The sequence below is a fragment of the Lycium ferocissimum genome, chromosome 7 (genome assembly GCF_029784015.1).
Source record: "Lycium ferocissimum isolate CSIRO_LF1 chromosome 7, AGI_CSIRO_Lferr_CH_V1, whole genome shotgun sequence".
Taxonomy (NCBI): Eukaryota; Viridiplantae; Streptophyta; class Magnoliopsida; order Solanales; family Solanaceae; genus Lycium; species Lycium ferocissimum.
The window spans coordinates 28,964,484-28,974,651 of record NC_081348.1 but is presented as its reverse complement, the minus strand read 5'-3'; the positions used below and the strand labels follow the sequence as shown (position 1 = coordinate 28,974,651).

General features: G+C 33.1%; 1 protein-coding gene across 2 annotated transcripts; it reads right to left on the bottom strand.

Annotated features, from left to right (window-relative positions):
• Positions 1 to 1,401: 1,401 nt before the first annotated feature.
• Positions 1,402 to 4,773, bottom strand: LOC132064200 (uncharacterized). 2 transcript variants are annotated; one of them, XM_059457109.1, is made up of 5 exons: positions 4,689 to 4,773; positions 3,311 to 3,359; positions 2,884 to 3,080; positions 1,880 to 2,803; positions 1,402 to 1,772 (listed from the first exon to the last, which is right to left on the bottom strand). In XM_059457109.1, the coding sequence occupies exons 3-5, from the start codon at positions 3,051 to 3,053 to the stop codon at positions 1,670 to 1,672; spliced, it is 1,197 nt and encodes a 398-aa protein (XP_059313092.1). In that variant the 5' UTR covers positions 3,054 to 3,080; positions 3,311 to 3,359; positions 4,689 to 4,773; the 3' UTR covers positions 1,402 to 1,669. The 2 variants fall into 2 exon arrangements, with proteins under 2 accessions (XP_059313092.1, XP_059313091.1); XM_059457108.1 differs by lacking the exon at positions 4,689 to 4,773 and adding an exon at positions 3,599 to 4,547 and having other exon boundaries at positions 2,884 to 3,359.
• Positions 4,774 to 10,168: the final 5,395 nt, after the last annotated feature.

Here is a 10,168-nt window from a genome sequence, read left to right as displayed (position 1 = left end):
AAAAAAAATACAATTAATCATTTCCATTCATTAAAAACCTTAGTGGGACAAAACATTGGTTAAGGAAAAAAATTCTATTTACTATATTAAAATCGCATTCTTGAAGATGACGTACATCTTGTATACCAACTTATCATAGCATGGCATTTGTGATCACATTTGTCAAATGATCAATGCATTTTCATTCCTTAGATTTACATATCGTCATATAATATTTGTTGCAGTCACGCCAAGTACATTCTTGACTTGCTTTATAAACTACTGTTATCTTCCTATGATTTGACTGTCAGTAAAATAACATAGTATGACAGTAATCCTTCATGGAAATAGATAACATATTTGTATCGAACTTTTATGTAATTATGAATCGTATATCCAAAACACTTGACAATATTTGTTAGGATAAACACATTCATCTTCATCAATATGCAATTGATCTATTTCAATATCTCCATTTTAAGTAAAACTATATCTCTCATAGTTATAGCAAGATATATAAATGCATCAATTGCACAAATATATGATGGACCAATTCAATTTTCTCATTTCAACCTTTTTAGCAAATAATCTACACTTTTGAAAACTCTTCAAGAGCTTCAATAATATTCAAGTCATCAACTTGCAAAGTAATATGAAATGTTCTGATTATCATAAAGAGACAAGGAAAGTGGTCATCTTTTACCCTTCATCAATAAATATTCACTAAGATGATGAAAACACATTCACCTTATGATTTAATCCATATAAGGATTATGAACAAGTTTCCCAAAAACTTGTATTGGCATTTTGAATTATTTAGGAATTTTTGAATCTTATCAAGTAAGGCATATAGACTGTGACAACATCCATTTAGTAGTTAAATGATGTGACATCTTTTGATGTAAAAGTCAATAAGTTTTACGCTTACCTAGATGCATCATATCACTTGGTAATTATTTCTACATTGGCATGTTTTAAGAAACGTAAAATCCTCACAACACAATATTGCGTGCCATATTGTATCAAAGAAATCCAATATCATTTTGTATTGGTTCGTAATGACCTACTGAGACTATCACTTGTTATTTTGAAGGCATTTAGCTTTTTGGTTTCCCTTTCTCCCTTTGTAACAGAAACAGTTGAAAAGAAAATCCAAACTAATACCACTTTCTTGTTATAAGCTTTATTTTTTGCCTAACACAAACAATTTATTCATTAATCAGAATCAGAATATAAATTCTCTTTTAAATTTTGATAGAGCCTTTTTCACCTTATCAAAGTTTAAGAGGAGAAGACGAGGTAATATTTATTTTGCTACTGGACTAAAATCACAGGCAGAAAAAGACAAATAAAATAAATGTCAACATTGGGAGGGTAAGGAGAGACTTTGGCTTAAGATGCAAATTTGTACTGAGAAATAAATGAGCTCCAAAACACAAGATGCAACTCAATAGTCTCTTCTCCCTGTTACAGTTCTTACTGTTACATGATACAATAGACTAAGGAGCTGCTACGTGCATTAAAACAAGCGAGAATATCCCAAAACGATTGCAAAGGCAAAGCAACTAGACAGTAAACTTGTTAACAAGTTCCAAAATCAAGTTTACATTACATCATCTCCTTCCTCTTTACAAGTCAAACCATCCATTTCTGGAACATTTACGAGGAAATAATGTGGCCAGCACAAACATTATCTTGCACTGAAAATAGGTTCAGCATCCGCGCTTGGTTGACTTCTTCTAGTGTACTTGAGTAGTAAACCTTCTGAAGAAAGTCCTGGTACCTTCAGATCCCTATACATTCATAACAACAGCAGAAATGGAGCGTATCACATTTCAAGCATCAAGTAAGATGAAAGAAACACTTTTGAAATCATAGGCAACGAAATGTAAAATCCAACCTGATAAATGGCTGCAGTTCTTTCCCATCCCACTTCGGCTTCTCTTGGAATAATCTGGAAAACCGTTCAGCAGGTACAGATGGCAGTGAAGAAACACTAAAAGCATAAATCCGAGTCTCTATCCCGAGCTTTTCGGTTAAGACTTCCCCTTCTAGCACATCAAAACTTGCATTCATCCCTTCTGGAACCTTCTTTCTCCACTCCTCCATAAATCTTTCAAGTTTCATTTTTTTCCCTCTTAGGATTACTCGAGCGAAATGCACACAAACCGGCCTCTCTTCCAACCTCCATGTACAGCTTCCTCTAGTCTCCTCATCCAACTTACTTCCATAAACTTCCAAACAATGCCTTACTATTTTGCAAGGAAATCCATCTGCTTCCAGCACACGCAAAACGTCATCTTCGTTTAGAGCACTTAAAACCCAGTCATTCAGCACTGCATTATGCAAAAGCATGTTCAGGATTTCATCCACGAAGTTCTCATCTAAAAGTCGCCAATATCCATCTATCTCTACTGCCGAAAGAGTTCGCAACCCTGTGCACAGCTCCTCGTCACTGGCTTGAACCTTCTCAATAAGGTCATTCCATGCATACAAGCCCCTGCTTTTGTGGGTCGATTCGGTATTCATTTGTGACACTTCATCAAAACTATAAGGGTTTTCTGAGAGAAGCAATTTGAGCTTGTCCAATCTAGGAGCAACCTCGACAAGTTCCATGCTCCCGGGTACTACTTTAATGACAGAAGCAACCGTCGAATTGCCATGATCCTTTTCGCTTGATTTTGGTGAAGCTCCAAGTTTGATTGATAGGTTGGAAGGAGGTATAAGGAATACAGAATTAGAAGTTCCGACAAATTTAATGGCATAAGTTTTCGACTGACTACAGAGAACTGCATCTTCATCTGGCTGCCCTCTTAATGTTACTCTACAGAATAAGAATAAATTTAACTCAAAACTAGATAAATAATAGCAGATTGAAGAACTTCACTGAACAATACTGCATACCTTTGATTGAGGATATCAGGTAGGAGTTTCTCATCAAGCTCAAGAAGCATTAAATCATCATGAGGACCAAAGAGATGGTGATAAGCAATAGAGATTGATGCGTTGGGTTGAACATTTAATATTGCCTCTGCTCCTCCTTCACCACAAGGTTGTGATTTTTCTATTTCCATCTTCAGTTCTTATGCTTCAAGAGAAACCTTCCAATACCCCCACCACCACAAAAAAGGTAAAAGTAAATAAAAAAGAGAGGAACTTTTCAAAAGAATAACAAAAGGAAGATGATCTACTCTAGATCCCTTATCTATAAAGTCCTCATAATATGGATTTCTTGAGCAACGATATAAAGAACTCTGATAAAAACAAATAGGAGCACAAACAGTCCAGTGCAGAATAGTTATCAGGATCAAAACCCCAAATGACAACAGACCTCAAATGACCATTTCACTTCCTTGCCACAACATGCATCTACACTTTACCTGCAAGACAAAACATCTGCAACCTAAGTTGAATTACAAAATTAACTAAAAATATACTTGCTCCGATAAGTATGAGAACAGCTAGAAGTTGAATCTCATTTTAATTGACAACCTTCACTTTTGTTTAAGGTTGTAACTTGATTCTAGATTAAGGCAATGACTAAATATATCATCAAGGATCGTGTACTCATACATTCTGCAGTTTTTATGAGCCCTGAATACAAGGTATGAGATCATACCATCAATGAATGAGAAAATCGAGGTACAGATTGGCAACTTCTAAAAGACTGTCTATCAAAAGAATCAGCTAAGACTAACTCCTATCTGTAAAAGACCAGAAGTAAAAATGAGTATTTTGGAAAGTCGAGCTTGCTGAGAAAGTGATGGAAATACAAAATCAGTTCTATGTTTTATATAAAAAAATTATTTAAAGCATGGCAGAACTTAATCAGCTGAACACCATAAAGACAGGGAAATTGAGCTACCATTCTAAACACGAGACACAATAGGGCCAACTAACGCCTGCTTTAAATGCTTATTTATGTTGTATCTGGAAGAAGTAAAAACAAGACAGCATAGCTAATAACAAGAACATGAAACATTGAAGTCAACTTAGAAATACTTGGAGTTCTCAATTTCATGCAAAAGTATATTTATTCAATCTGCCACAATTTACTTGATACTTCTTATTGTCCGAAATCCCAAGATATCTCATATGATTTTTAAATAATAACATTCTACACCACTTTGAATTCTTTCAAAAATTCATTCTTTTCAACAAATATGTGATCATTCCTGCATTCTAGTAATTTATCAACTATATAGCCAAAAAGCAAGACCAAATGAATTGAAGCCTTGTAAATCTTTAGAACACAAAATCACCAAAAAGCAAATAAATTTAATATTACTTCCTGCTCTCAGTAATACAATGTAAGTCAAACTAACTTCCTAATACCTTGTCATCCCTCAGTTTTAGTCACATCAGAATATCAGCAAAGGTTAACCAAACTATCACTTTCCGTAGGGCAGATAGCAAACATTTGAGCCAATTCTAAAAGAAAACAAGAGTGAGCAAAATTCAATAACTAAAAATTTCTAAATAAAGCCTGAATTCTTGGAAATGCAATTTGCAACCTTTTGAACTCTATGGAAAACAAAGATGTATTGGCCAATACCAAATAGAACTCATATCTAGATCTTGATATCTCAAATAATAACAGCACAACAATAACAAAAAAAACACACACACACAAACCATCAAAATTAAAACTGCAGCACACAACAAACCCAAGTTGGAATTTTTGGAAAAATACAAGAAGAGAAAATTACCCTTTTTTCTGGGAGGGGATAACTAATCTCCAATGGAGTTTGTGTAGGGTTGAAGAGACTAGAAAGAGGGAAAAAAGTAGGGAAACTGTGGATTTGGAGGGAAAATTAGAAAGAGGAAAGATAAATTTTTCATTTAATGGGTTGGGAGGCCCACTATTCTAGGCTTGGCCCTTTGCAGAAAATATACAGGCCTATATAGGAGTTCTTTGTCTTTGGACTATCATTAGAGCCCAAGTTTGTGGATCATGATTTGACATATTAGGGCCTCAAATGATCTAATGCATAAAACGGGGCCATTTGCAGTTTTGTTCTATTTTGTGGGGGTCTTTAATTTTTGTCTCTCATAACAAATAAAAAATTTCGCCGTGTATAAATTTATATTTTTTCGTTATAGTATCCCACAAGTTATCTCCCGCATGACTTAAGAACTTATGAGTTATGCCCACTAGACATAAGCTCGATCGCTAGTGGACAAAAAATTAAAGACCAGCCCATTTGAAGGGAAGTCGTGCAATTTCGTCATGCATAAAAGGATGTTGAAATTCCAAAAGGCTAATGACCTTGTAGTTAGGAGGAAAATGACCTTGTAAATCTATTGCATTTTTAAATCTTTAATTATTAAACGAGTTAAGAAAGATAAGTCTACAGGGTATAACTAACTCTAGTACATATTTAGATGTAGTAGCTATAGTTTAAATTAATTACATCCTATAGCTAAGAGTATTATGTTAAATACAATGTATAGCTACATATATATTCTTCTACTTTATTATTATTATTTATAAAAAAAAAATTGGTAGCACGCTCGCGCCGTCCCGCCGTCGGAGCTCGGTGAACGAGCTCCGGCCCACCAACCAACAACAAAACCTTTGCTTCCTCCGTTTCATCCTATCTGCCTCGGGTCATCAGCCCGTTTTTCAGTCACTACACCTGCCAATCCGCGTTGCATTTCTCCTTCTACTCTCTTTGTCACGCGACTCACGGCGTAGAGTTGTCAGCGTGAAGCTTTCCATTTTCATCTCTCTCTCTTTTCCCGGCGTCGTTGTATCGCCGGAAATGAACGATGCACCGCCGGTTGTTGATGAAGGATACAGCGGCAGTTGTTGAGGACGATGATGGTGACGGTGACGGCGGTGTTTTCATAGATATGATGGCGTCGGTGTCGGATACGGACGGAAACGATCGGATACGGCTAGATACGGCGAAATAATGGAATACGAGAATCGACACGAAAATACAAAATACTGCGATTTTTGTATACATACGGTGTATACGGTGTTTTTCGCATGTATTCGAAGAAGATCTTTTGTATACAAATGAATACGGTGAATTTTATTTCTTGTATTCGAGTTTTTTGAGTGTATTCGTTAATTTTTTTTAGCGCAAAATTTAGTGTTTTGGGGTGTATTTTGAAGAATATTTTTTTGTATAAATCGATTTTAAATATAATAAAGTAAATACGTGAAAGTAGCTACAAATGAATACAGTTGAGTTGAATACATTTGACTTGAATACATCTAACTTGAATACAACGAAATGATTGACTAAATTTTGAATACGATATCCTCTTGTAGAATGTAGCGAATACAATCTACTGTGGCTACGAAATGTAATTAGCTAAAGTGTAGTTATGCCTAAAAAAAAAATCCTCAAAATGTAGTCATTTATGTGAGTCTCTATTTTCTTAAAGGAAAAACAAAACGATAACAGTTGAAAAATATATCTCGTGTTTACTGTAAGTCAGTCTAGTACTAGTTACAGAATCATTATTTAATATTACGAGTTCAAATTCCAGGAACCAATGCCAATATTGCATGTATATATGTTGTGCTTTTCCAGCCAAGACCAAATGAATCGTCAGAACTATATAGCCAAAATAAAAAAAAGCAAAAATTTTGAGTATTATTTCTAAATTGATTCGATTGATCAGAGATGTGCCAATTAGGACAAGCAAATTTAATATAAATCGCTTTCATAACTTAAGTACAGTTATACCTCTGTTATTCACGCCGGACGGGACCAAGATACTTGTAATGAGATTTGATGGCTCTTTGTCTTAAAAATGTCAGCTCAATTTGGACCATAATATTGCCGCTAAGCTAATATTTCCTTTTTTCTTTTGGGCTTTTCTCTATTCCTTTAAAAGTGTCTTCAAGGGACAATTTACAACTGCTTTGATTGTAATAACAAATGAAAGGACTTTTTGCCGGATGACACTAAATTATGAAAATGACTAAATAATTATACAATATATCCTTTCAGATGAAAATAAACCCTACAAGTTTATTTAAACAATAGTACTCTCTTTTCTTGCTCAAGTTTTTAAAATTGTAATGTTCTCATGTTGCACTTAGCCCCTAAAACAATTCGCTTCATAAAATACACCTTATTTGCAACTATATCTATTTAATTTAATCAATATATTTTAGTACCTCCCATGTTTTCTTATTGCAATTAGTTAGAAAAGTATAATTGCAAGGTTAAAAAAAGACTCCTTTGAATACTTATGTATCTCTTCAAAATGGATAATAATTAAAAGATTAACTTGAAGATCATATCTTTAAAGATTGCGATCTCTCTGCTATGATAATATAAGAATAGGCTAACGTGTACAACTTCACGTATTTTTGTCCAACATTTCTGATATTCAAATATCCTGATTAAGAAGTAAACGAAATGGTAAAATACGAGTATTTTAGAGTTATTCACGTTTCTATTGATTCTTATATACCTGTGCAATTGATATCTTTGTGCAAGAAAAAGAATCTTTTGGGCCTAATACACCTATAAGGGGTGCTACCTAAGTGAGTCGGTCCATTAGTTAGTCTAATCCCAAGCCCTAACATTTTCTATAAAAACACCATTATGGGCATTAATTGGAAGATAAACTCTAAACCGTCGAGTTCTAATGATATATTAACAAATAGCATCAATATCAGATATTCTAACTTGTAATGATAACTGTTAACATTTTTTATATGTTAATTTACTTTATAATTACTTGATAATTTCTTTTAGAATGAGTATACAATTACATGATAATTAACTAATTAGTTCTGGATGTTTTGTCATAATTGACGATATTATAAACTATCTATATATCTTAGTAGAAGTAATATATAAAACACTTATTCGTTTGGTTGGAGAGGTTAGAGAAAATAATCTCTAATATAAGATCTCGCAAAAAATGTATGTACTATTGTGTTTGGTTGAACGGAATTAAAGCAATATAATTTGAGCATAACTAATTCGCACAGTGTTTGGTTGGCCTACAAGAAGCAAACAATCCTCCCATTATTAATGTGCGAATGGTACCATATTGAATAATACGCGCATTATATCATGTGAGGATTTTTGTATTATATATTTTATGCGAGCTAAAATACAGAATAAGAAGACATAAATTAGCTATAAAACGATAAAAGCATTTGAGGATAAAAGTGATCTTAAAGTAAATAATCCCTACATATACAATCAAGGCATACTACTATAATGGCGTAAACGTCTCGTATAATAACACTATACTATGATTAAGATTTTTGAACCGATCTTTTATGTTATATTTTACTTCTCATGTGACATTTTACTTATAACGGCAACGGCCAATTTTATGACAGTATGTTCTTTGTAAAATTATCTCCCATATAACAGCTATCTGCTTTTTTGGGTAATATAGTAGTTAATTATCTTTATAAAAAATAGAATATATATGGTTACCAATAATAAATGTATAGATTTTGATCAAATATTTAATTTGATACTTTAATATACTATATTTATGACAGAATATTACATATGAATACATATTTGTAATCTAAGAATATCACTGTCTTCTATAACTTTATTTAATATACATATGAGTATCATTGTTTTATTACAATAAATAAAATACCTTCATGGAAAAATATTTAATTTGATATTTTAATATACTATATTTCGGTAGATTTATAATGTGTGTCTGGAAGCATTTAAAAACTTTATACATTCATTATATGAATTTATTGAAAATTGCATTAGCTTTCTTAAATGTTTAGTTAGTGACATATTCATATCTTTGAGATTTAAATTTTAATTAATTTGTTATTTTTTACAACATTAAAAATAAAAAGCATAGGTTTTATGCATATTTTTTGCCTATAACAACCACATATTATTTTAATAGCAAATCTTTGTTATAGGTGTATATATATTTCTCTATAATTGAAAAAATTTGGATCCTTGATGTTGTTATATAGGGGTTTGGTTGTATAACATTCTATGTATTGTCCTGAACGTGTAACAATTTGTACATTATTATTCACTGAATAATGATATTAATCCCTTTATCATGATGATCCGCTATATAGCAATTTCTACATAGTAATCCCCGCATAATTAGTACGTAACTACGTACCAAATTAACGACCCCTTTAAGAAGTTATTATACGCGTTTATGCTTAATTGGGATTCTTCTCCAAGTACAATGTTCTCACACCTTGTTGAAAAGTGTTTCAACACAACAATATACGATAGATGAATGTCGTATCATTTATGAACATTGAACAATTGATAAGCTTCTGCCTCACCCTACCTTAGCTGTTACAAGTACTACATGGAAATAAACCTAATTCCATTGAAGGTCTGTAAGCCAAGTTTGACACGAATCCAATAAAGCCAACGACATGCATTTATGTCTATAAGACAAATATTTGCTGGCCTCATCATCTAACCTATCTTCACAGCCCCTAATACAATGACCTCAAAATATGGGCAACGAGAGGCAGTGGAAAATCAGAATTTTCACTAAGAAAAGTCAGAAGTATAAAAAAATAAAAATACAAAGAATTTAAGGAACTCAACACATAGTACATGTACAAATATCTTTGGCAATAATTGGCGTATAAAAAATAAAAACTTTTACAAAGCCGTTATCGGAGCGAAAAGGCGCAAGGGCGCCACCTCATTATAACCCTCAAAAGCCCCCAATTTTTAATGGTCAAAACTAATTTACAAATTAGTGAATTTACAATTAAAATGAGTTGGCACAATTTAATTGAGTTGACACGATATTTAAATGAATGACACAATTTAATTGGCCACTTAATCCACAACATTTCTCCCATAACGGTGCGAAAAGTTGTCTAAGTGGAATTGAACAGGGATATAAGAAGTCACCACTAGTGTTTGTCGATGGGTTTGGCCTATCTTTTTACATGTCTACACAACATTTCGCTCTTGAACAGGGATATAGCTCTGCCACTGATGTGAGGTGGGGGTATTTATGTGCATCATATGACTTGTTGGCCTGAAACCTTGGCTGGTGGTAAATATCCATACCTGTTAGTTGCTACTTGTCGCTTAATTATAGGATGGAATGAAAGTTGTGACCCTTTTCCTTAAATAATTTAAGGAGAAGAAGTTAGGAATGAATTTTAAAATGTAGAAAATGATGAATGATCATAAAATACTATTTTTGTTCATGTATGATGATGACTTGCATG

Bases quoted from the DNA above. Each gene is read 5' to 3' on its own strand.
- LOC132064200 (XM_059457109.1), bottom strand. From the start codon at position 3,053: ATGGAAATAGAAAAATCACAACCTTGTGGTGAAGGAGGAGCAGAGGCA. The intron at 2,804-2,883 runs GTATGCAGTATT...CTTATTCTGTAG, and splicing joins CCTGATATCCTCAATCAAAG to AGTAACATTAAGAGGGCAGC. The intron at 1,773-1,879 runs GTTGGATTTTAC...ATGAATGTATAG, and splicing joins GAACTGCAGCCATTTATCAG to GGATCTGAAGGTACCAGGAC.